The following is a 25,849-nucleotide window of genomic DNA, read 5'->3' as shown; positions in this document are numbered from 1 at the left end:
AGCTGAATGAAATTAAAACAACTTAAGAAGCCTCTATTTTACTCACAGGTACCTCAAACAAATTCACAAGCTAGGAAATAAACTCCATTGTCTTTTAGTCCTATCAAATTTCCTCACAGACTTGACCCTGTTCCTGAAATATTCCCTATGTCCCTCCCAACAAGTTGCTATGGACAAAACACAGATGTAAATGTGCACCTAAAATGCTTTGGTAACTTGTGATGATTTTGGTGCATATTTTTCAAGGAAGTGTAACTGCTTTAAAGGGAAAAGAGAATGAGGTAGATGGACTTAGAGAAATACACCATTACTCTTAACTCTTTCAAGTGTAGTTGTGCAGTTGTACTGGGGCTGATGCTATCTACTACAGAATTCACAGAATACTCTCAGCAGATCATGAGGAATCTGAATGGCTGGGACAAGGACTGGAGACAGTTTACGGGCAAGAAAGAAGCTGATGGCCAAAGAACTTCAAACACATTTAGTTTTAGTGAAGGTCTCATTTTCACCAAGAGACATTATTATTGGACATTCTCTTACCTGGCTTGGACCCACATACGTCATTTCAAATTTATTTTTGTAAATGCTTCTACGTAGGCAGCAGTCAAACTGCTCAACACCTCCACACAGAGTGCCCTGGGGAAACAAACGCACTTCATAGTCAGTGAATTATTTCAAGGGGAGGCATTCAGACCCTATGCACACAAAGAAGATTAGAGGTGCAACAGAAACCCACGTATCCCTCCTGCTCCTCTGCAGAACCAGCCTCCAGATGTATAAGGACCAGCCCTATTCTGACTTTCTTAAAAGAACAGGAAAAATTCTAGAGAAATGGAGCTTACCAAACACTGGCACACGCATGACAGAGAGAGGTAAAAAAAAATAATTTCTTTTTATCCTCATCTTTATCTTCATTTCCTTTATTCCCCATTATTGCTACTTCCCACCACTCCTACCTCCCAAACTCTCCTCCCTTCCAACAGAATCCTTCCACCTTTATCTCTTTCTTTATAACATCTTCATTCCTTCCAGCACGCACCTATCCCTTATTTCCTTCCCCTCCTCTGCAAATATTTGTTCTTATTCAGCTAACTCTCTGAAAAGATTTTAAGCGTTCTTGACTTTGTCAAACATAAAAAGATGTATAAACTGTCAAAAAGAAGTTGTAAATAGCAATTTCTTTAAAACTCATTAAATTATGTAGGGAGATATTTAACTTTAAGAAATGTTTAAAGAAAGATTAATTTAGAATAATAGAATATTTTGAGTTGGATGGGACCCATAAAGCTCATTGAGTCCAATTCAACTGAAAACTCAACTATAAGAGCTTTAAAGAATTACTTAATAGAGAAAGGCAGATCAGAGCCCATAGGCTGGAAGTAGAAAAAAGACAGCTCTGAACTGAAAACAGCACACAGAGTATAAGAAACAGTTCAGTTTTTCTGGAACTGGTGCTCATGACATTGCCCTAGAGAAGCTATGCTGACCTTATAGAGCTTTTGTCAAAAAGGGCTTGCTACCTCTCAGTCATTATACAACGATTCGTGGCATTTTCCAGGTTCACTGAAAATACCACAGAATCACAAAATGGTTAGGGGGGCTGGCAGAGAACTCTGGAGGTCATCCGGTCTAAATCCCCTGTTAAAGCAAGAGTCATCCAGAGCAGGTTGCCCAGGACCACATCCAGATGGCTTTTGAAGATATCCAAGGAGGAAGATTCCAACCAGTTTCATGGCTCAGCCTCCTGCACAGTGAAGAAATGTTTCCTGATGGGAACGTCTTGTGTTTCAGTTTGTGCCCACTGCCTCTTGTCCTCTCACTGGGTATACTGCACACCAGACCTTAGCAGTGTCTCCTGCACAAGGCCTCAGCCTAGGCACCTTGCATCACACTCCTAGGTGATGGTGACTATCCTGATGAGCCCCCTCTGTACCACATAACTCTCATCTCAGGAGAATGCCTGAGACTACACCTGGTTTGACTTGTTGGCTCAAGGCTGCTAATTCATCATACAAACCGCACATATCCTTGAACCATCCCTCTTCCATGCTAGAGATGTGATGGTGTAGAGGTGAGGTATTTCTTTGGGTTTGGCTTCCTCCCAGGCACCACGACGTGGGCTCCAGTTCAGAACCCTCAGCCTATGAGAAGAGATAAAAAACAATGAAGAAATGAACACAGTTGAAGGAGAAAGCACTACAAATGGAAGGCTTTACCATCAGCCATCGCACCTATCATAGCTTCCAATGACAACAGCCTGGCCACCAGGACTGGCAGCTGCTGTGGTGAATTCCTTCTCCGAGGAGTCTCGGCTATAGTCAAAGGTTTGAATCACGTTGCCCTCCTTCCCATAAGCCACAATCTTCTTATCACATCCTGCAGCCACAATGCTGTTCAAAGCCCAGGCAAGGGCATAAGGAGGACAAGGATGCATCACCAGCTTACCCTACATGAGACAGGAGATAAGATCTTGAACACACCATTGGATTTAGCCCTCAGTTGAGCTCTGAGGTAGACTACTGGAATGGGACCAGTGTGATGCCTTTCCATAAAGAGCAGTTCATGGGTGTTGCTTTGTCTCCATGCCCTAGGCTGTAGGAAGGCAGACAGAAACCAGAGCTGAGATATAAGAACTATTCCACTCATTTAACTGGGAAAGAAGATTGCTAATGTCAGTAAGAACAACAGTGCTATTAAGTAGACTGGGATGCATTACTAACCTGGCAGAGTACATTTTGGGCCCTTCAGTTTATCATGCTAAAGGGCAGATGTGCTCAAATTGCTTCAGTTAAAAAGAAAAGATCTGAGTAGGAATAACATTTCTTCACCACAGCTTAAAACAGTGAGACTTCTGGAGAGAAACAGGAGGCTTGGGAGAAATGCTAGGTTGCCCACAGTATCCTGTCCACAGACACAATGTGAACTTGTGACTGTCCTCTGAAAACCCTACCCATTCAAGCATCATTCTCCAAGACAAATCCCATTCTCCAAGATCTCCTAACATGAGATCTTCCTGACACCTGAAAAACCTCATGTCTCACACACAAAATAAATTCCTCTCTTACCAGTACACTCAAAGAGTAGTTTCAAGTATCTCATTACTGCTCCATCTACGTCAGTGCTGCACAAAACTTCTTCCAGCAAACACAGACTGCTTCTCTCCAGACTTGCATTCCCTCTACAACCTGATCACTTTACAGAGTTCTTGAGCTGGGGATTAAATTATGTAGACAGGAATTTTGCTCACTGAATAAGGATCTTTGATACCTGTGATTCACCTGAGCCCTCGTCATCAAAGAAGAAGCGTACTATGGTTCCATCTGCATGGCCAGACAGGATTCCCTTCCCTGAAACACTGGAAAGAAACAGAAAGGATGATGTAAAGTTTCAGTAAGACTTGCATTTTTGTTTTTCTATCCCACCCTTAAGAAGCCAGTCCCAGGGACAGGGTTGTGGTTCCTCATCAAAGGAACCTTCACCAAATGTAAGTTGGGTGGTGAACACAGGAAAATGTAATACTGTATCAGTGTCTGTAAAAAGAAAGCTGACAAGGGTATAGAGAGAGGAGAGTGGGCAATTAAATATCTTCATCACATAAAAGCACAATAACTAACTTACTATAACATACTATGTTACTAAAACACAGAGAGGCTAAGGAATCTTGAATGAAATGATAATAAAAATTTCTTATAACCAGGTGTTTCAAACAATCTTGTCATTGAAACTCCTCCAGAAATGAGGCTGGGTATTGTAACACCAGTAATCCCTAAAAGCAACAACAGTTGGAAAAAAAACATCTGGACAAACACTCCAAGACTAAAACCATTATCTATAGCATTATTGTATCATGTACTTCTCTGCAAACAGGGAGGAGTAAGGAAGAGGAAACAGGCATAATGTGATGTACACAGAATGAATACTTTTAATGATGATTCATTTATGGAATACAAATTCTATGAACGTTGCCTTCTGTCTATTTCAATCCCACATTTGTCATTCTTATCCATCAATAACAGCATGAGCTGTGTTTAGAAATATGAAGAAAAGAGAGCATGGGGGGAGATTGGGGAGGAAAGAAGGGGAAGAGGAGGGTGTGAAGAGACCAGATGTCAGATTTTAGAAGGTGATTTCTTCTGGAAAGCACTGAATTTTATCATCTTGACAAGGACCAACAGCATAAAGACACACTGCCAACCTCCCAAACTGCCACAAGTTCTGCTAGGGCCAATGGCTGGGCAGGAGAATGAGCCAAAGCAGCGTAGCTAAAGCAATTCCATACTCACTTGGAAGCTAGCGAGACCACATAGGAATCTGTCCCATAAATGGTGGAAGACTTGTTGTTCTTCGTATTTGCTAAACGAACCTGAAAAGAGAAGGGTCAGCGTTGCTTCTGGCCCCCTACAGAACCGTGGACTTCCTGCACTGCAATATCCCCAGAGGATTTCCAGTTTATAAGCACCAGAAATAATTTGTTTCTGGTAGGTTAGAGAACAAGCAGAAATGTTAGCACTGCAGTCACACTGCCACATTTCTAGGACAGCTCAGGAAAAGGACCCAAGGATCCAAAAGAACCTCCAAGGACTTTTCACCCACAGGGTGGTGATGCACTGGAACAGGTTGCCCAAGGAGGCTGTGGATGTCCCATCCCTGGAGGCATTCAAGGCCAGGCTGGATGTGGCTCTGGGCAGCCTGGTCTGCTGGTTGGCGACCTGCACATAGCAGGGGGTTGAAACCAGGTGAGCAATGTGGTCCTTTTCAACCCAGGCCATTCTATGACCTACTGGGAACCAAAACCAGGAAATTTAAGTCAGTGGTGTAATCCCTTCATTGCTGATCAGTGTCCTAAGCCCACACAGTAATGTTTTCTACTCTGAAGCACAGGTGCTTGAAGGCTTTCATAGATCTTGCATGGAAAAGAAAATCAGGTAAGTAACAAATTTCTCTACCTTTCCTTCAGCAAGACCAAAGACAATGGTATTCTCCGCTGGCCACAATAAGCAGGTCACAGCACTCTGTCAAAGAGGAAGAAAAAGAAGTAAAAGCTTCACCCTACTCAGAAAGCTTCTTGTCCCACTGCTACATAGGGCAGCTCACGAAAAGTAAGGCCATTCAGATCAAGAAAGAGAAGAAATGTGGATACTGGAATGGACCTTAATGTGGGATTAAGACACTCCATACTGATGTCTCAACTAGGTAACAGTGAGCTAGGGCACAGTAAGAGGCTAAGAAAAGCTAAAGCTGAGCATCAAATAGCAATACAAGCAATATGGTTATGAGATGCTACCAAGTAGGCCAGGCAGAAACAGGTTCACTAAATCCAAATCAAAGGAGTTCTCAAAATCTGAGGTGTGGGGATCAGGTGAATAAATCTGACCATGAAACCTAATTGTAAGAGAGAACCAGAGATCAACTGTTTCACATTTAAACATTCAGTGAGTTTGGGTAGAGTGTTCTCTGACACATGCAGGTAGAACTAGAGAAGCAGAACACTAAAAAGGCCAAGGACATGGCCTGAGTGAAATTACAAACTTAAGTACACATGGAACACGTGGAAACTGCATTTTAACTGAATTCTGCACGCTTTACATTTTGGTTAATGGGGAATCTTGGGGTAATATGCACCCTAAAATTATGAACCATATAGAAAAAGCAAAGCATATTTGGCTGCTAATGTAAATCCAGCCTGAGTCTCAAATGCTATAAGGTAACCAGGTCACAACTAGCAGGCTTTTTAACATGTCAGTGTAGGAACATACTGCTGCCTGCAGAACTGCAAGTTAAAGTGGGTGAGTGTTGAGCCCAAGAGCCAAAAACTCCATGCATAGGCTACCAGCATTCCATCTGCAATCCTGTGACAGTGCAACACTTGGCTGCCAATCTATCCCCTCTGCTACTGACTGCAGAATGGGAATGGTGGCTGGGGAACAACAAACTGCTCAGGGAGATCCTCTGTCTTGGCTGGTCTTCTATGAGGCAGTAAACTTCCTTAGATTTCCATACTTTTCAAGAGAGGTTATGTGGGTCTTGTAGTTGGAGGGGTTAGGGGAAATGTCATCAGAAACAGAGGGAAGATACCCATAAACAGTTTTTGCAGAAGTGGAATACAATAACTGCCATACAATTAGTCTATGTGCAAAAGCAGGCAAAAGGCAGAGGATAATGTGAAACTGTGAATGATCTTCTTGGCTGGATGAAGATATATAAGATATCCAGGTGAATTTGAGTGGAACAGCATTGTTCAGGACACAGATCCAGTCATTTAGGATACTGAACAAAGGGAGATCAGATGGTTACCCTGGAGCAATGGCACTGCATTTCTGGAACAGGTTTCTGAGGGACGTGGTCACAGAACCAAACCAGCTGGACTTCAAGAAGTGTTTGAACTACGCTCTAAGAGATATGGTTTAATTTTTGGGTGATCCTGTGGAGCCAGGAGTTGGACTTGATTCTTGTCAGTCCCTTCTAACTTGGGATATTCTATGATTCTATCCAATCACCAGCCTCTGTTCTTCTCACTCTGTATTACACTGCTAGACAGCCTCCTCCAGCCCTTTATCACTTCATCGTTGTTTCAGATAACTGATTTTCTCTGAACATCAGCACAGGAATTGCTACTGGGAAAAGCTGCAGAAATAACATAAATGTCAGTGGCACAACTACGGGCAGTGCAATTGCTTTTCCAACTGAAAGGACCCATGCACTGAGCTTCAAGGACAGAAGGAGGTATGATAAGCAATGGCATCTGGTTTGGAATCAATGGATGGTTTTTCTTCTAGTTCTGGTCTCAGTCAGGCACCAGTATTGCTCTGCTGCATGAAGCAATGGATGGATTACAGCAAATGTCTGATCTTTGATCGGCTGCAGAAACATTTAGAGCTGCTGATCTGTGAAAAACAGGCTCAGATTCTCTTCTATTTCTCCATTTTAACTCACAAAAAACATTCTGTCCACTGATGCCAACAGTCGTCCCTGAAGTCTTGTAACTGACTGCATTGATCAATAAACAGTTAATTACTGTGTCACATCACAGCATTATGAGGCCTCTCAGGCTTGGAGACATATCTCGAAAGGTAGAGATTATCTTAGCTTCTATCCATGCCTTTGAGTAATCAGATATCACTGACAGCCCACATATGTCTCTGAGTATGAGCAGAGAGACATCCAATTGTTGTCTCTATCTTCTATTAGTGGGAGAAAATGGAGTTAAACGGGAGTCTGGGTCTCACCATTTGGATGAACTTGTTGCATATCACCTTCTTGTCACCCCTGCAGAAAAAGGCAGACAGAAATGACTATTGGTGAAGCTGGTAAAACTGCCTATTCCAGCTACCCCACCCTTTATATTTAACCCATTTTAATATTGCTGAACACAGGTTGCTTAAGTTCTGTATGCTGATGTTCTACCAAAAGCCAATTTTAGGCAGAAAATTTTCAGGGGGAAAAAAAAAAAAAGTTTATGTATTTTGCAAGACTAAGGTAAGGGGAGAATGTGGAAATTCTCTGAGCTTCCAAAACTTTGGTGATGTGCCTTTCTCATCAGCGCTACACACACAGCAAACAAGTGTGAGGTGAGGTAGGTGTGTGTCTTCATTCCATACCTATCAAACAGGGGACAGCAGTGTCAGCTTTACAATTACAGCTCCAGAGAAGTTGGCACATGCTTCCACCAGGTTCCACTGTGTTCAATGAAATCCTATCTGCTGCTCACCATGGAAAGATCTGAGTGAATCACTGCAGGTTAGATGATCTGTATCACGTTCTATACTGATCATCAGGCTTGGACAAGAATTGTAGAGGTTGGAAGGGATCTCTGGAGACTGTTTAGTCCAACTTCTTTTAAACAAAGTTTCCTATAGTAGTTGCACAGGAACAGGTGCACCCATCCAGATGGGTCTTGAATATCTCCAGAGGAGACTCCACAACCTCTCTATGCAGCCTCTTCCAATGTTCTGTCACCCTCACAGTAAAGTTCTTCCTCTGTTTATATGGAACTTCCTGTGTTCCCACATCTGCCCGTTGCCCCTTGTTCAGTTGCTGCACACCTGGCCTCATTCACTTGAATCTGGCACTTCAGATATTTATAAACAATGATGAGATATCCTCTATCTTCTCTTCTCCAGGCTGAAGAGTCCCAAGGCTCCCGGCCTTTCCTCATACAGGACATGCTCCAGGATCTGACCATCTTTGTGGCCCTCCACTGGACTCTCTCTAGGAGATCCCTGTCTTTTTTGAAATGGGGAGCCCAGAACTGGACACAGTGCTCCAGATGTGGTCTCACCGGGGCAGAGCAAAGGGAAGATCACTTCCCTCACCCTGCTGGCCATGCTCTCTGCAGCACAACTCAAGATACCATTGACTGACTGGCAATCTTGGCCACAGGAGCACACCGCTGGCTCATGGCCAACTTGTGGTCAACTGTTGGTCAGCCAGGACACCACTGACCTTCTTAGACCAGGCCTTCTTACACCAGGACCCCTAAGTCTTTCCTGTGGGTGCAGCACTGGACACTGCCACCAGACTCACCACTCTTCTCCGATCCTGTAGACGTAGACAATGTTGTCTGTTTGGCCAATGGCAATTTTGGTGGAGTCCGGGGAGAACGCCATGCCTTTCACCACGTAGCTCTTCCTGCCATACTGTGGGCAGAGGGCAGACTGAGCCCCACAGGAAGGCCACCACGTCCCATCCACACAGCCCACAGCCACGGGCAACAACAGCCCGGGCCCGGTACCCTCACCTTGGCATCGGCAGGTTTGGTGGAGAACTTGTCACGCCGCTCACCGTGCTCGTCGTACAGCAGCACCACACGCTCCGCGGTGCACACGGCGAAGCGACCGCTGTTGGCCGACCAGGCCATGCAGGTCACACGCGCGGTGCCGTCCTGCGGGACACACACAGCTTCAGCGCCAACACAGCCCGGATTCTCCCCGGCTCCTCCCGACCCGAAACGACCCGACCCGACCCGACCCGACCCGACCTGCGGGGCCAGCAGGGTCCGCACGTGCCGCAGCTGCATCGTGAGGGACGGAGAGCGATAGCAGCACCGGATCGCACCGTCGCCGTACCCCGCTACAACCCACACCCGTTGCCTAGCAACCACTGAGCCGGCACCACTGATGACGTCATCAACACGCGCGTCGATAATCTACAACGCCCCGCCCTTTTCCGCTTTCGGCATCTCCACTTCCGGTCCCGCCCCGTCCCAGTTCCGGCAGCTCTCAGCCTCGGCGCAGCCATGGAGGCGCTGCGGGCGGCGGGTCGCGCTGTGCTGCGGAGTCCGCGTCTCGCCCGGCACGGCCTGGGGCTCTGCCGGCGGCGCAGTGAGTGCGGGCCGGGAGCGGAGGGGAACCGAGGGTCGGTGCAGGGCCGTGGGGCGGGAAGCATTGATCTGGGCCCGGCTGGCACTGGGACAAAATGGGGTCTGTGGGCTCGGAGCCGGGCTGTGGCTGAAGGTGGGCTGCGGGCCCTGTGGGGCTGAAGTGGTGCTTAGAGCTTGGAGCCAGGTCCTGGTGCCCCGTCCATCCCTGGAGGTGTTCAAGGCCAGGTTGGATGGGGCCCTGGGCAGCCTGGGCTGGTATGAAATATGGAGATTGGTGGCCCTGCATGTGGCAGGGGGTTGGAGCTTCCTGATCCTTGAGGTCCCTTCCAACCCTGGCCATTCTGTGATTCTGTGGCATGGCCCTGAGGAGGGCTCCCTGGTAGCTGAGCCTTATGTGCTATACAGATGAGGTCGTCTGATTTCCCCGTGGATTCAGGTTGCTACAATTATGGGTCAGAGCTTTCTATAAGCGTAGCAGTAACGTTCTGGGAGCTAATCCCAGGAAAGAGGTGAAAAATAACCCTGAGAAGCATTATCTGAGCGTGAATGGCAGATGCACAGGTAATTCCCAGGGAGAGATTTCAATCTAGTGCTTCTAATGGTGTATAGAATTGATAGAATCATGGACTGGCCTGGGTTGAAAAGGAGCACAACGCTCATCCAGTTCCAACCCCCTGCTATGTGCAGGGTCACCAACCAGCAGACCAGGCTGCCCAGAGCCACATCCAGCCTGGCCTTGAATGCCTCTAGGGATGGGGCATCCACAACCTCTTTGGGCAACCTGTTCCAGTGCATCAGAACCCTCTGTGTGAAAAACTTCCTCCTAATATTCAACCTAAACTTCCCCCTTGTTTAAAACCATTCCCCCTTGTGCTATCACTATCCACCCTCGTAAACAGCCGTTCCCCTTCCTGTTTATATGCTCTAATTCTTTGGTCCTTGTCAATCCCTCCTCTATGGGTGAATCCAGACGGAATAACTCCCAGTGCCTTAACCCTTCTCATCCTATGCGACACAGATGAGGCTGCACCTTGAGTGCTATGTTCAGTTTTGGTCTCCTCACTACAAGAAAGACATTGAGGCCCTGGAGCACATGGAGAGAATGACAGTGAAACTGCGAGGGGTGTGGAGCATAAGTGTTATGGGGAGCAGCTGAGGAGGGGGCTCAAGAGAGATCTCATGCTTCTCTATATCTGAAAAGATGTAGCGAGGTGAGGATTGATTTCTTCTCCTAGGTAACTGCTGTATGACAAGAGGTGATTGCCTCATGTTGTGCCAGGGGAGGTTCAGGTTGGGTGTTAGGAAACATTTCTTCTCAGAAAGAGCAGTGGTGCAGTGGCACAGCTGCCCAGGGAGGTGGTGAGGTCACTGTCTCTGGAGGTGCTCAAGAAGAGGGTAGATGTGGCAATGAGGGATGTGGTGAGTGGGCATGGTGTGGTGGGTTGGATGAGTGGACTAGGTGGTCTTAGAAGTCTTTTCCAGCCTCAGTGATTCTGTGATGATTCTGCAATCTTCTCTGTCACCATTCTTCTGCTCTCTGAGATTTGAGGAGGTAAATGTGTACTCAATTCTACTTCATCTGTCCTTGAAAAGCATCCCCAGAGGAAGTACTTGGTATGAAAGAAGTGTTCCTTTGTGCATGGCACTGATCTCAAACAGTTCTTGATGAGAGTGAGCTTTTTCTTGGCTTTATCTGATGGGAGCAGAGCTTGTAATGGATGCTTTTACAGTGCTTGTTTTTTGTGTTCTCAGTAACAGTGGTGCAAGGGCTCCTTTTTCTACCAGCACTTGCAGAATGTGAAATAAATCAGTTTCTGAAGGAAGCTGAATATGCTGAAGGTCCTCTCCAGGGAATCTGAGGAAACTGAGGAGGTATTTGTCTACCTCTGCTCTCTTGAGACCCCACCAAAATGCTGAGAACCCCAACATAAGGAAGACGTGGAGCTATTGGGATGGGCTCATAGAAGACCATGGGGATGCTCAGGGGGCTGGAATACCTCCCTGTGAGAACAGACTGAGGGAGCTGGGGTGTTCAGCCTGGAGAAAAGAAGGCTCCAGGGAGACCTCTTTGTTGCCTTCCTGTACCTGGAGGCCTATGGGACAGTTGAGGAGGGACTCTTTTAGTGAAGCACTGGCACAGGTTGCCCAAAGGAGGTGGTGGATGCCCCTGCAAACTCCCAAGGTCAGGTTGGATGGGGCTCTGAGCACCTGGTGGAGCTGTGAGTGTCCCTATTCAGTGCAGAGAGTTGGGCTAGATGACCTTAAAAGGTCCCTTCAAGTTCAAACAATTCTATGATCCTTTGTCAGAGCGTGCAATGATAGGACAGGGGGTAACAGCTTTAAACTAAAAAGGGAGATTTAGATTAGACATTAGGAAGAAATTCCTCACTAATGAGAGTAGTGTTTGAACAGATGCTCTTTGTCCTTTACTTTTTTTAATAGACCAGTAATGCACATGGAGTTCTCTTCCCTCTGTTCGTTGGAATTCATCCATAAAGCACATTTTTCTGGAAGCTAGCTTGCACTCTTTAAATGCCAATCTAAGCCGTTCTGTAACACAGGGCCTATGCAGGACGGTTGCTTCCCAGTCACCTCTGCTTCAGCTGTGAGTGCTGGCCATTCTGCCCCTTTCCTGGCTGCCTGCTGCTGCAGGTAACAGCAGATAATAATTTGGCTTTGCTTGCACTGAGGCAGCTTGCGGATTTTGATCTGAGTGGGGCAGCAAATACTGCTGTTCTTGTGGTGTGGCAGCACCTGAAGTGGATGAGGTGAATGCAGTACATAGCACATGCTGCTTGCGGTGAAGGAGCTGAGGCCTGGAAATGTTAGATTCTGATGGATAGCACTGAACACTGTGCAGATCTGAGGCCCTGTGAAGATATGCAGAAGCTTACTGTCTTTGCTGGCAGAGCTTCTAACTCCAGAGCTAAGAGCTTTGAGGGTGAACTCTTCTTTCATTATGTTCTTCCAAGATTGTCACAGAACCAGGAGAGTGCTGTGGTGAGTGCAGGTAGCAGCACTGCTGCTGGGAGCGCTGAAGCTACAATGAGGTGAGGTGGCTCTGCTGGGACTTCTGCTTGTGGCTTCTGCTAATAAATCATTTTGTCTTCACAGAGCTTCCTGAGAGCTGGGCTGACATGCAGGAACCGCTGCTGGAGGGGATGTGCTTCACTCTGAAGTATCTAGGCATGACACTGGTAGAGAAACCCAAAGGGGAGGACATGGCAGCTGCTGCCATCCGCCGGATTGTTGCCACGGTGAGAGCCAGCTCTGTGCTGGGGTAGAAAAGAGCCAGTTTGGAGCTAGCGAGTAGACTTGGGAAGCATCCACATGACAGTCCTTAGCTGCATCTAGCCACTGTGCTGTTCCCAAGGGGAGGGTGGCTTGCAAGAGACAGGCTGATCTCTACCTCAGGAGGAAGCTGTTCTTCTGCAGGACAGCCACCATTGCTCGCTTCCACACAGAGCAGAACTTTGTCCCTCTCCTCACAGAGAGGAGGGGGAGGACTGGGGGAGGTGGGATCCATCCTTTCCCACGTGCATGGCAGTAGCATGAAGGGACTCCTGGGATGTCCTACACAGGATGTGCCTAATCTCCAGGCTCTTGCTTTCCCGTCCCTTTGGCAAGAACCTCTGCAGCATGGGTCCAAGTGAGTGACATTCTGTACAGAATCTGGGGGGTGGCTGGCAGCAGGGTGGGGTTGAGGGCCCTCACTGGGTCTTCAGAGATGTCTGGTGTTTCTCCACTGCCAGGCACGGGTGGGAGCTCGCAAGTTCCAGAAGGTGATTCTGACAGTGTCTCCAAGGGGCATCTCACTGCAGGACGCCGACACAAAGGAGATGGTTGAGAACATCTCCATCTACAGGTGGGCATGGCATGCAGGAGGGCCTGGGTAAGGGAGGTGATCCTACATAATTCTATGACTCTGAGTGTTCCTGAGCAACCAGTGGGAGACTGGTGGGATCTTGAGCAGCAAGGGTGGGCTGGGCCTTGTGCTGGCCCCCACAGCACTGCCTGGGTCTGAATGCATGCAGGGACCTGGGTAACTTTGTGTTCTTAGTCAGTATCTGGCCTTTTCTGTGGACCCTGCTTGTCTCTTCTGCATCCTGTGTTCAGCAGGATGTCAGATTGGGGCTGATGGATAGAAGACCCCCACAACTAGGGCAAGACTGCATGCCTACCTTTTTTTGCTGATGAAGGAGCAGAGGACCACCCTTCTGCCTTCTAGCTGCAGTGGCCTGAGTGTGCCTTGGCCTGCAGCTCACTTAAGCTGACTAAAGACAGATTAAAAAGCTGTTTTCCTGTTTGTTTGCTCCCTCCTTACTGCTGTCAGTTGTACTCCATGTTTGTGGGAGGGGAGCATGGCTGAAGGCTGATAGCTAGATGAGAAGCAGAGTTAGAATGTGTCTTTGGTGCGAAAGTTGGGACTTGGCACAAGAGCTGATACACCGCAGCAGAGCATTCTCCTGCCTGGCCTCCAGCTGTGCTCTTGCTTTTCTATGCACCTTTTGGTTCAGTGCTTGAGTTCACACCTAGGCTTGAACAAGGCATCAGAAGACCAAAGGGCACACAGAGCAGCACAAGTTGGGGATACCTGTGGATGCAGTGATCTCTTACTAGCTCTAGGTGTGAGGCAGCCTTTCGTCCTTTCTGGAGAGCTGGGCTGCTGGTTTTCCAGGGCAGGTGAAAGTCTCGGGTTGTCTCTCCTGTTTGTTGGTGTGCTGGGAGCACAGCAGACCTGTGCTGGGTTTCCCTGTTGCTCTGAGCAGCTCCTCTCTGCCCATAGGATCTCCTACTGCACAACAGACAAGCTGCAGAACAAAGTCTTTGCTTATGTTGCTCAGAGCCAGGAGAGCGGGGCGCTGGAGTGCCATGCCTTCCTGTCACCCAAGAAGAAGATTGTAAGCACTTCTCTTTGGCTCTTGGCACTTTGAGGTAAGGGTGGGTATGAAGCCCTTTCTTCTTCCCCTTCAGGGAAAGCAGACCCTTACTTCTGTGCCCCTAGCTGGAAACAGAGCCAGGGAATGCACGTTTCCTCACATTGTGTAGAGGTGGATGATGAGCAACAGGAGGTTCTTCTGTCCCAGTTCCTCTGGGATCTCCTCTTGGGAAGGGTTGGCCCATGTGAACTGTCTGGCAGAGCACTGAGCCTTGGCCTTCCACACGTGCATTGCACAGGGAGATGTGACAAGGGAGGCCTGGAGCACCTCTGTTCTTGGGCAGCGCTATGGCTACGGCTTGGGGTGGAGATGGAAGTAGACACTTCCCCTCTTTCTTGTACACAGGCCCAGGCTGTGACTCTGACGGTGGCCCAGGCCTTCCAAATGGCACTGGATCTCTGGGAAGCAGCAAATGCAGGTAGGAGGAATTTCTCTGACATTTCCCTCTGCCTAGTCCTGGGATTGGGGTTCTACATTGCCAGATCCTGTTTTGGGCTGTATGGAGGAGAGATGGCTTGCTGCTTGGGTGGTGAAATGCACCAACCAGGGCACTGTCCATGCTGTTGTGCTCTCTGCTGCTTCCCCATGCGGGGAGCATGCTCTGTCTCTGGCCGGGGGTGTCCGGCTATCCATGCTAAACTCCTCTGCACTGCTGAGCTATTGCACAGCTCAGGGCCCTGTGGGACCTGCCCTGAGCAGTGTCCCCCTCACCCTGCTCCCATGCTTGCTTGCACTGTCCCCCAAGCACAGCAGGGGCATCTGTCTCTTGCCCACAGTCTTGCCTGTACCCCCCCGCTGAGCCTTGTTCGAGTTCCAGGCGCTAACTCTGCTGCTTTTGCACTGTCCCAGGCTCTAGGCAGGAACAGCCCCTTCACCCTCCATGTGTCTTGGAGCGCAGTGAGCCCAGCAGAGCAAGTGAGCCAGCTCCCCCGGGGAGCCCTCCCTTCAGACACCAGTTTGGGGTACAGTATGTGCAAGTCTGGCCCATGCCCAGGTCTGTCACACATTAGGGCAGGAGAAGAGTAACCCTCACACAGCTCCCTCCTCCTGGACTCTCAGGCTCCTGTCGGGTGTCTGCACAGCCCCCCTTGTACGTGCGGGCCTGATGTGACAAGGAGCACTCTGTGCTATGTCTGGCTCACAAGGCAGGAGCCTCAGGTGATCTTTGCTCCAAGAGCTCTCCTGTCAGGCCCAGCGTTGCAGCAGCCAGCCCTGTTGCACAGGGAGCTGGGACCTGCTCTGCGTACTTGGTGCCATGGTTTGGGGTGAGACAGCCTCTCTCAAGGAGAGGAACCTTTGTCTGGTCGTCATCTTGCCAGCCTGGGATAAGGCTCAGCCCTGCCCATCTGCACAGCACCCACTGAATGTCCAGAGCCAGTCACAGCATTTCTAGTGTTGCAAGTCTCTGTTGTCATTGTGTCCCTGCCCAGGAGCCTCTGAATGCTTGCTTCTTGACTTCGTGCTTCCAGCATTGGCCCAGTCTGGCAGTGGTTGGGGCCATCGTTGCTTGCAGCGTGCTCCAGGTGGTTCTCTGCCTGGTCCTCCAGCTGGGACATGCTCACCCTGCTCCAGTCTCTAGGCAAAGGTGTGCTGTGTGCAGCAGCTATCTCAGCTTGGTGGCTCATCCCCAGTTCACGCCCTGTGTTTGGTGCTCTGCTTGGTCTGTCTCTTCCCTTGTGTGGCTGTGTCTGAGCTCCAAGGATTTCATCAGCCCAGTATTGCAGGTGCCATTTTTCCCCTTCCTGCTTGTAGACGAGTCTTGTCCTTGTCATGCCTGGTGGGTGACTGTCTTGTGAAGGTGCTGGGGACAGCCCTGCTGCCCCAGAAGAGGCTCTGGGCATCCCAGTCTGGATCCTGGTAGAGACCTGCTTTTCTGTTTGTTTGCTTGCTTGCAAGGAGGAGGAAGAGGAGGAGGAAGATGAAAACCTTGATGAAACTTTATCTGGGTAAGTGGTGAGCTGGTGCCTGTGTGTAAGGAGCACTCTTGTGAGCCCTGTTTTGTTTCCTTCTCCATGTCCCAAGCAAGGGGTACTGCTGAAGCCATGAGTTTTGTGGGAGCTCGAATGAAATCTGTGGGGGAACTTCTGCTGTTTTCTCTGTCTCTGTCAGCTGAGGTTGGATGTACAGGGAGCTAAGGTGTGGAGAGACAGATCTTGCAGTTCAACTCTTGCAGAGGGGAGTTGATACTCAGGACAGTACAAGAAACATCTCTGGGTATGTTTCTGCCACTCTTTGCTGAGGACAACCGATCCAGATGTGCTTCTCATGTTGAACCCGGAGCTGGTCCTCTCCTTCCCCTCATTTCTGTGGGCATAGGCCAGGTTGGATGCCCAGTCATGCTGACGGTGTGGACTAGGAGCTGGGACTGAGCTTGGGAGGAGGTCAGAAATAGAGGATTAACCCGTAGGTCTTTGCAGAAGTGTGTGTGGTGGTGGGTTTGCTGAGCCTGTTCCATTATGGCTGTTCTCATGCTCCTGTTAAGCCAGTGCCTGATGGTTCTGGCAGTGTCAGCAGGCTGAGACTGCTCTAAATAGGTGTCATCTGGGGATCAGCATGTGCAAAGTGTGAAGGTGTGTATGTGTCCTTTTGATGTGGCCACTTGTTCTTGGGGGATTCTTGATGGGAAGAGATGTGGCTTTGCAGTATCAGGGCAGGATGGCCTGGGGAAGGGGTTTGGTAGCGAGTAGGTTAGGGCCTTCTGCAGTCTGAGTGCCTGGTACTGCTGGGTCTGCATTTCCAGGGTCATGAGCATGGGTCTCTCAGCAGGTGCTTGCTTGAAGATGATGGGTGCTCTGTTCTCTTCCAAAGCTGCATGGAGGAGCTGGGGAGGGGAGCCCATGGACCAACAGGTAAGCTCTCTCCCTCCATATTGCTTTTCTACCTCCCCCAGCATGTTCTTGGCAGAGGGAGGAGGTTGATGGCTCTCTTGGGAAGGTCAGCTTCCTCTCCCTGTCCGTATTGGGTTCCCAACCACAAATGTTATGGACCAGATCTCCCTCCCTTTTGCTTTTCAGAGTTGGCACCTCCTGTGCCCAGAACGAGCTCATCTACTGCACAGCTGCCGCTGAGCTGGCCCCGCCTGGGGCAGCCCCCAGGCAGCCGGAAGGAGCCAGGAGGAGCTGGAGACCCCCCCACAGCTGGCCCTGGGACTGATCGCCCCAAGAATCCTCTGAGCTAAGCCACATCTCTGCAGCAACGGAGCAGCCACTCAGGATTCACCCCGTGCCTGCACCCAGGCCAGTCAGCACCTGCCCTGCCCCCAGGCACAGGGGCTGTTGGCACCGCTGCTGTGCAGCGCGTGGACTGTAATGCCCACTCCTTGTCCTGCTGCCCACCTGCATGAACCGCCTCAAACTGCAGTTGCTGCCTGCTCCCCTTTAAGCCTGATGGACTGGTGTTGTTGTTCTGCCTGCTGCTGGTGCAGCCAACCCACGTGCTCTGAGCCTGCAGGATGTAGGTGGTGCACCTAGGGCTGTGCTGATCTGACTTTGCTCCTTGTAGTGGCAACAGGGAGCAGCTGAGGCCGAGCAGCTCACTGGGCATAGGGCTTGCACAGGGCTTGCTCAGCAAATTGAAGGTGTATATCCTCCTCTTGGCCTGGAGGAGACTTGCCCCTGCAGTTCAACCCTGTACCCTCCCATGAGTGAAGCGACCTGTTTTTGAAAGGAAAGCTCTGCATTTGTAGGGAAATAAACTGAGGGTTGGTTTTGTTTTGTTTTTTTAATAGTTGTCCATTTGCTTTTGAGTGCTCAGTGGGGGCCTTGTGCAAGCGTGTGAAGGGCTGTGTCCACTGCTACCTGCAGGAAGGCATGGCTGGTGCTGTGCCCCTTGGGGACTCCATGTGCACCAGCAAATGTTTGCACAGCAGGAGCTGACAGTGGACCCTGCAGAGGCCAGAGATGGCATAATGTCCCATGTGTCAGCAGCTCTCTATCCATTTCAACCTTGTGCCTGCTCTGCCGCTGTCCTGCTGCACTTGGTCTGTGATGTGGAGGCATGGCCAGCAGGCTGCCTGGTTTCTCCAGCCAGGTTTGCCTCCGATTGCTATTCTTGCTGTGAATTATTCTTCTTCACCATCTCCTGCCACTGGGGAAGGCAGTGGGCTGTACCTGTTGCCTGGGAGCTGTCAGACTCCAGGCAGTGTAAATGCTTCTGTCTCCTGAGACATGAGGTTGCTGCAGTGCCTCTGCTGGCACTGCAGCCCCTGTGTGCCTTCTTGCAGGACTTGGTGGGTGTTAGGTCTGCAGTTAATCCTGGGTTTTACCATTGCTGCAGTGAGCATCTTCCAGCTCCTTGTGTCAGCCTAGAACAGTTGCTGTGCCTGCTATGTATAACGTGAGAGACATTGTGTTCCTTTTTTATTTGGCCACAGCTTTTGTATTCTGCTCTCTTCACCTGATGGGGAGAAGCACAGCCTCCTGCCAGCAGCCTGCTGAGCCCTGGCATCATCTTCCTTCAGCAGCTGCATGTCCTACAGTATGACAGGCCAGCCTGCAGCACTGGTATTCTCTCAAAGGCCAGAAAGAAGTGCAGGATAGCCTGCACTTCTCTGCAGAGCATGTGCTATCAAGAACAGGGCCATACACAGGAGTGCAAGAAGCAATTGGACGTGTGTGCTCCCCTCTTCCCCCCCACACCTGCAATACTGTAGGGACAACGCTGCTTTTGAGCCAGGATGCTTTTATTGAAAAGACCCCGCCACAGGGAGTTGCTTACCCTGTCCCTTCCCAATCCAGTCCTGCAGCAGGAGCTGAACAGCACCTGGAAGTGAGAGTCCTGAAAGTGCTTTGCTGGGAGGTTTATTCCTGGAAGACGCTGGATCCTGTGATGCTTGAGTCCAGGGCTGCAGAGCCAGCGCCTGGCTCAGTGACCAGCCACAGAGCAGAGCACGGAGGGAAGAGCAGCAACCAGGGCACCAGGCACGGCCTCTGTGGCAGCGGGGCTTCTTGTGTCACCCTGCATCCCCTGCCTCTGGCAAGAGAATATCGCTGGGCCAGACCTCAGCCTCAGACACGACACGCATCCCACCAATCCAGCCAGGCTGACTGCATTATGCATGCAGTGCACACTCACAGTGAGCTCTGACTGAGAAGTGGTAGAGCCACAGCAGTGTGCTGGCCAGACCTGTTCCCATAGCTCTGTGAGCCTCACCTCACCCACGGGACTGACGCTCCCTGCTCTGCTGCAGCCCAGCCAGGCACTGCAGCAGCACTAACTCCTCAAGCTCTCATTTATGTTTTTGTCCCCTGTGGCAGGGCGAGGCATGGAAAGCCCCTCACTGCAATGATGGGGTGCAGTGGGCCCCATCCTCCAGCAGGGACTCGCTCTCACAGCCCAGCCCCCCTGCCTCCTTGCCATGACCTCGCTGGCAGCTCTGGGGCCAGCACCTGCACTGCACCCTCCCTTCAGCCTTGGAGCCAGAAAGGTGCAGATCCTTCCCCCCCCAGCACAGCAAAGAGAGCCAGGTCTGCCCCAGAACATCTCCTCGGCAGGAGTCTGGTGCCACACAGCTGCACCACAGCCACTGGCCAAGCCTGGGCTCCGGGATGCTGCCTCCCACTGGGGCTGTGTGCAGGACAGGGCAGCAGCCCCTCTGCTCCCCCACAGGCTGGTGGCATACCCCCACTCCATCGCTCAGCTCCACACTCCTTAGCGGCAGGGAAGCGGGGCCAGGCATACATGCACGGCCGGGAGCCAACTCCATGCACATCCCCAGACAGGTGCCCTTGGGAAAGCGTAAGTTCGGATACGTGGATCTTCGCATGCAGAGTTCCAGGCTGGCTGCCTGGTGCTGCCTCCTCTTCCAAGGCCTGTTCTAGCTCTGACGTGATGCCCAGGAGCCCAGATGCAGAGCTGGTGCTGCACTTACACCTCGATTATATTGACAGAAGGAGACTTCTTCTACGAGAGGAAAAAAAAACCAACACTTTGAGGCTACGCTTTATGGAGACATTGGGATGGGAAGTCTGGAGGAGGAAAGAGAACTTGGCCCTCAAAGACCTGGAAACCAAGGAGACAGAAACAGGCCAGTGGGCAACACGTGAATAGAGTTTGCACCATGAATAGAGACAGCAGAAGAGACCCAAGGGAAAAAACTACTGCAACTTCCCATCAGAGCATGTGCTGTCAGAGTTATAAATCAGTCTTTGTTGAGTAACAAAGAACAAGTCAGGTGCTGACCTCTCTGAGATGCAGAAGAGGTGTAGCCTCTATGTGGAGTGGTGATGGGGCATGGTAATGGGGCAAGCACTGGCTGTTGCAGTGAGAGGACAGCTACCATCCTGCAATGTGGGAGCCACCCCAGCAGAGGTGTCCTGCCATCACTATGGGTGTTTCTCCTGCACTCACATATGGGGCACACAGACTACCCCAGGGCTCACTGCTAGTCCTCAGCTTTTGGGGTGAGGACACAAAGTGGGGTGTTTTCTATTTCTGGAGAGAGCAAGAACCTGTCCAACCATTAAGGCACAGCAGATGTTACATGCCAGCCCTTCTGTCAGCCCTTCCCCTCACCTTGCTCCGCAGCAGTCCTCCAGAGGGTCGCTCTGGAGTGCTGTGCTCCGAGGATGGCTTTGTCTTCTCCTTGTTGTTGTTGGAGTCATTGTCCTTGATGATGTCATACTGTCTGCAGAAGAGGGCGATCACCGCTGCAGAAAGAGGAGGGATGAAGGACTCCCTCAGGGCTGTCCCCTTCTCCCTCCCCATCGTCACAGCAGTAGAGCAGCCAGGCCCAGGGGTTGGGGTGATGGTTGAACTTGAGGACCTTAGAGGTCTTTTCCAGCCTTAACGATTCTACGAAAATGGAGCCAGAAGCATCTAGAAGAACCAGTCCCAATGGACTTGCAAGGAAGGAGGATGCCAGGACTGTGCCAGCATTCCTCTGCACTCTCTGAGCTCCATCCTCCCCGTGGACCCAAGACTGTGCCTCTGTCCCAGCCTGCTGGAATGCTGTTAGTGGCACTCACCTGCCCACATGAGCAGCACAGCCACGATGATGATGATTTCTCCTGTCTGCAGTTGCCTGTCTTTGTCCAGCCCTTCCATGGTGATGTCACCTGTAGAGAAGAGCAGCCAGGCAGGGCTGGCAGCAGTCACCCTCCCAGCAGAACCCACCTCATAACCAGCATCATTCAAGGATCTGAGGAACTACAGAGAGTGGCCCACTTCCCCCTGACAAACAAATGTTGACTGGGAAGAAGGCATGCAGCCTACGGCTTTTCATAAAGACCCACGCTGCACATCATCTCTCTTGGATTCACGGCCAGCATTTAGGCAACCCCCAGGCAACAGGCACAACGTGGCTGCGAAGTGGAAAGGAGACAGCCCCACGAGTGGCACTTGGGCAATGCCTCACCTTGGTTGGAACTGTTGGAGGGGAGGCGGTCGGTCTCCTTCAGAGTCCTGAAGTGGACACGTTTGCTGGCCTGACTTTCCCCATAGAGGCCGATGCTCTGCACCTGGATGATGTAATCGGCATCTTCTGCCAGGTCCCACAGCACGCAGGCCCGGTTGGTGGTGTTCACCTCCCGGATGAAGCGCTGCATCTGACCATCCTGCCGCTGCCAGAGTGAAGAGCTGTCATCCCCAGGGAGTTGATCCCAGCTGCACCCTGCCTGCAGGGCTCTGCTGAGTGCAGTGCCCTCGCTCCTCCCTTCCCAGGCAATCCTCCACCCCTGGGGTGGGCCGGCACCTCGCTCCACAGCATCTCTGTGCGGCCAGAGGGACCCCCGGGGCCTGGGTACCTGCTGTAGGATGGCATAGCCGATGACCACGTCTCCTTCTGGCACATCCCAAGAGACGGTGGCAGAGTTCGCCTTCAGCTGTGTCACAGTCACATTGACGGGGGACGGCGGCCTGTCTGGGTGAGCAGGGGTGGATCGATGGGAGGCACGGGAGAGAGGCAAAAGATCTGTCAGAAAAGGCACTTGTACCTCCCTCTCCCTCCAACCACGGGGGTTTTCTCCAGCATTCGCCCACTGCAGCTCAGATTTTCATCTATTGGAAAGTATCCTGCAGAGTCGCAGCAGCGCTGCCTGGCATGGCATGCTGCTGCTCAGCCCAGACACAGCAGCTTCTTGGTAGTAAAGTCCCACGCTTCTGTGGGGTTCTGAGTCCAAACAAGCCCTACATTAATGCAGCACTTCAACCACAACTGTGACAGTGAAACAAAGATCCTCCAATCTCTGGGGCTGCCCTGTGCATGTGCACATCATGAATGCCTGGCACACCACCCAGGGCTGCGTAGGAAGCAGCACAGACACAGTATTTATATATCAACTGTGACAGAAAAATGGGGCAGCTTGGAATAAACACACTACGGAGCTCTGCCTGGGCACCTCATCTGCCTGGCGCTGCTCCCTGCCCCAAACTGGGGAGGAAAGCCCAGTGCAGTGGGCAGAGCTAACTTTGTCAGTGCAATGCCATCAGCTAAAAAGCTGACAGCAACATTGAGCCACTGCCATCCTTTGGGTTGACCCACGGGCTGCACCACTGCTGTTTTGTCATTTCAGCCCCTGGAACTACTGAGGTCTGAACTGGACAGCACATGCCTGAACCCTTCAGGGACACGGCTCAGGATTCAGCACGAGCCATGGGCTGTTCCCAGCACATAGCCCTGATGTGCTCTATGCTCTTTGGAACATGTGAGCTCAGTGCTAAGGATGTGGCCACATCCTGCTGATATTTGGCCTCAGGCTGAGAACAAGACCTGATGCTTCACCACAATAATAAATTAGGAGGACTTTTGCATCTAACAGAATGAGGGAAGGTCTGAACATGCCCGACATGTTTGCAGAGAAATTAAAGGTCTGACATCTCAGCAATGCAAGAGTCTATGTATGGAGCCTGCAGAATTTTCTAGGTTCTGCAGAAAGACGGCATGGCCCAGCCCAGCTTCATGCTGGGGATGCTGAGACGTGGGACTGAGTCACTACAGTTTGAGAGCAAGGTCACTGCAATGATCCACAATCCATGCTACTGGGTCTACGTGGTCTGGGACATGTCACTTGGTTGGTTTGCTGTAGAGAACGTACAATGAGAATGTGGGATTTGTACACCTAGCAGGAAGAGTGAGGACAGAAAGAATCGGCTGTTCGAACCAGATAATGGGATGAGAGGTAATGGCCTCTGCACAGGGGGATGGTGGGGTCATCGTCCCTGGAATTGTTCCAGAGCCGTGGGGATGTGGCACTGAGGGACGTGGTCAGTAGGCATGGTGGGGTGGGCTGGGGTTGGACTTCGGGATGTGAGGTCTTTTCCAACCTGAATGGTTCTGTGACTCTACAAGTTCACTCTGGAAACACGGGGACAATGTTAAACCCCAAGGATACACAAGATGAATGTCACTGGGACAAGACCTCCAAGAGAGCTCTCACCACAGGAAGATCCCCACATTAAACCCATGTTCTCCAGTCAGTTAGATCTTAGGAGGAAGTTTTTCACCCAGAGGGTGGTGAGGCACTGGAACAGGTTGCCCAAGGAGGCTGTGGATGCCCCATCCCTGGAGGCATTCAAGGCCAGGCTGGATGTGGCTCTGGGCAGCCTGGTCTGCTGGTTGGCGACCTGCACATAGCAGGGGGTTGGAACTGGATGAGCATTGTGCTCCTTTTCAACCCAGGCCATTCTATGATTCTATTTCTATAAAGATCCGAGTGGGTTTTTCAGGGCTGCAAAACCTCTGCACTCTGATACGACTCTAGAAAACACCTCTCTAACACCAAGCTCCTCCAAGACTGCTGGGCTCTGTGGCATGCTTTTCCCAGAGCTCAGCCCCACGCACTGCATCCAGCGCTAATGATCCTGCATCATTTATAAGCTATTCAGCTTCACTTCTGATTAAAACCCTACTAAAGAATGGGGCAGCATCACAAAAAGAGGCTGATGGCCTGGAGCACCCTTTCCTTTTACCACGGAGGTGTTGGATGCACCTCAATAGCAGCACTGATGGACGTGGCTGGGCACAGGGATGGGGCACAGCCCCACACACTCTCTCCCCATCCTGCCGTGCCTCTGGAGGAGGACCCGTGCCCTTGGCACTGCTGCTCAAGGGCACAGATGTTGGTCCAAGCCATCCATCCTTGCGGCAGGGCAGCCTGCCTCGCTCCATCCACCTGAAGACGAGGGGTCACTTTTCAACCGCATTTCTTCCCAAATGCCGCGGGCCCCAGAGTTCCCGTTGTGCGACGAGGCTGCCAGGGGACAACGGGGGACGGACACCAGGCCGAGCTCAGAACGAAGCAGCCCATTCCGCCGTGACGGGTTGCCAGGACGTAGCAATGCAGAAGGGACCAACAGACAGCGGCAGACATTGCCATGGAGGTGAGTCGGGGAAGGAAGGAGCGCAGCGCCCGCTTAAAGCGCATCACCTCAGTCTGAACCGACAGCAGCCGGGCAGCAACGCCCGGAAGGATGCAGGCACGGCAGCTCACGGGTGACATCTCACGGGACAGCCCCGGGGCACGGCCGCCTGCCACACCCGTCCCATCCCCATCCCCAGCCCCATCCCGTCCCCCGGCGGCACTTACTGGCTCGCACCAGGCACAGATCGCAGCTGAAGAGCACCAGCACGGGGTTAAGGTACGCCGAGAAGCGGGCCATGGCGGCGGGGCCGGCCCCGGACCGCAGCCCTGCCCCGGGCGGCAGCCCTGGCACCGGCCCGCTCCCTGCGCCGGGTGACGGAGCGGGGCCGAGCCCCGACCGCAGCGCGGGGGTGTCGGGGCGGGACGGTCCTCCCTTCTTCCCTCCTTCCCTCCCTCCCTTCCCTGCCCGGCTCCGCCCCGCAGCCCCGAGCGGCACCGCAGCGCCTTGCGCCGTCGTTCCTTGATTCTCAAATCTTCGCGTCTCTGGTTGCCCCGACCCGAACGCGGCGCTTTGCTCCTCTGGCCTCGTTCAACCTCGTTAGCATCCCGTGGGCCCGCTGCCCGAACGCGTCCCGTCCCAATGCTGACTCTTGTGGGGACGCCGCTGGTCCACCCGGATGGACACAGAGCCTCCCTCTGCGACCTTCCAACCAATCCCTTCTCCACAGCCTTCAAATCCACGTCTCTTCTGTGCAGAGATAAGAACGTGATGCAGGACCACAGAATCGCAGAACGGCCAGAGTTGGAAGGGACCTCAAGGATCATGAAGCTCCAACCTCCTGCCACACGCAGGGCCACCAACCTCCACATTTAACACCAGCCCAGGCTGCCCAGGGCCCCATCCAACCTGGCCTTGAACACCTCCAGGGATGGACGGGGCATCCACAGCCTCTCTGGGCAGCCAATATCTACAGGCCAACATCCGAGGCCGTGCACAAAGCCAGGCAGAGGACATCAGTTGCCCTCCCTCTGTCCACTGATGCTGTCACTCCATCGTATCCCAGCACAGAGGTGAAGCTCACCAGCCCGTAGTTCTGTGGCTCTCCCTTTTCCCTTTCTTCAAAACTGGAGTGATGTTATCCCCACAGTGCTGCAGTCTGTGCCAGCTGCATTCCACTCCCTCTCTGGCAGGAGAGGCACTGCATGCCCAGCTGGGCCCAATAACACCACCAGTCATGACCCCAATGGGGCTCTGCCCAGCCATTCCTCTCACCTGTCTGCATTTGGTATCA

General features: G+C 51.6%; 3 protein-coding genes across 10 annotated transcripts in view; 1 reads left to right on the top strand and 2 right to left on the bottom strand.

Annotated features, from left to right (window-relative positions):
* The window catches only part of IFT172 (intraflagellar transport 172), a 32,856-nt gene extending 23,719 nt beyond the window's left edge, over positions 1–9,137 (bottom strand). For both annotated transcript variants that reach the window (XM_031552619.2, XM_010708010.4), the window contains exons 1-10: positions 8,978–9,137; positions 8,738–8,881; positions 8,524–8,636; positions 7,227–7,266; positions 4,947–5,012; positions 4,284–4,363; positions 3,268–3,355; positions 2,232–2,446; positions 2,018–2,141; positions 541–636 (exon numbers count right to left, since the gene is read on the bottom strand). In XM_031552619.2, coding sequence (XP_031408479.2) covers positions 541–636; positions 2,018–2,141; positions 2,232–2,446; positions 3,268–3,355; positions 4,284–4,363; positions 4,947–5,012; positions 7,227–7,266; positions 8,524–8,636; positions 8,738–8,881; positions 8,978–9,016 — 1,005 coding nt within the window. In that variant the 5' untranslated portion in view covers positions 9,017–9,137. The remainder of the gene's footprint in view (positions 1–540; positions 637–2,017; positions 2,142–2,231; positions 2,447–3,267; positions 3,356–4,283; positions 4,364–4,946; positions 5,013–7,226; positions 7,267–8,523; positions 8,637–8,737; positions 8,882–8,977) is intronic.
* Positions 9,138–9,174: 37 nt separating this feature from the next.
* LOC100546547 (low density lipoprotein receptor adapter protein 1-like) lies at positions 9,175–17,983 on the top strand. Of its 6 annotated transcripts, none has more exons than XM_085218126.1 (9): positions 9,175–9,320; positions 12,434–12,576; positions 13,072–13,184; positions 14,106–14,220; positions 14,605–14,677; positions 15,109–15,221; positions 16,156–16,205; positions 17,068–17,108; positions 17,274–17,983. In XM_085218126.1, the coding sequence occupies exons 1-9, from the start codon at positions 9,236–9,238 to the stop codon at positions 17,435–17,437; spliced, it is 897 nt and encodes a 298-aa protein (XP_085074252.1). In that variant the 5' UTR covers positions 9,175–9,235; the 3' UTR covers positions 17,438–17,983. The 6 variants fall into 6 exon arrangements, with proteins under 6 accessions (XP_085074252.1, XP_010706308.2, XP_010706311.2 ...); XM_010708006.4 differs by having other exon boundaries at positions 17,026–17,108; XM_010708009.4 differs by having other exon boundaries at positions 17,023–17,108.
* Positions 17,984–18,922: 939 nt separating this feature from the next.
* Positions 18,923–25,004, bottom strand: FNDC4 (fibronectin type III domain containing 4). 2 transcript variants are annotated; one of them, XM_085218124.1, is made up of 6 exons: positions 24,783–25,004; positions 22,002–22,117; positions 21,614–21,818; positions 21,225–21,314; positions 20,773–20,906; positions 18,923–20,160 (listed from the first exon to the last, which is right to left on the bottom strand). In XM_085218124.1, the coding sequence occupies exons 1-6, from the start codon at positions 24,853–24,855 to the stop codon at positions 20,125–20,127; spliced, it is 654 nt and encodes a 217-aa protein (XP_085074250.1). In that variant the 5' UTR covers positions 24,856–25,004; the 3' UTR covers positions 18,923–20,124. The 2 variants fall into 2 exon arrangements, with proteins under 2 accessions (XP_085074250.1, XP_085074251.1); XM_085218125.1 differs by having other exon boundaries at positions 20,773–20,884.
* Between the last annotated feature and the right edge of the window lie 845 nt (positions 25,005–25,849).

This window comes from Meleagris gallopavo, chromosome 2, assembly GCF_905368555.1.
Source record: "Meleagris gallopavo chromosome 2, MGAL_WU_HG_1.1, whole genome shotgun sequence".
NCBI lineage: Eukaryota > Metazoa > Chordata > Aves > Galliformes > Phasianidae > Meleagris > Meleagris gallopavo.
This window is presented reverse-complemented; position numbering and strand designations above follow the sequence as displayed.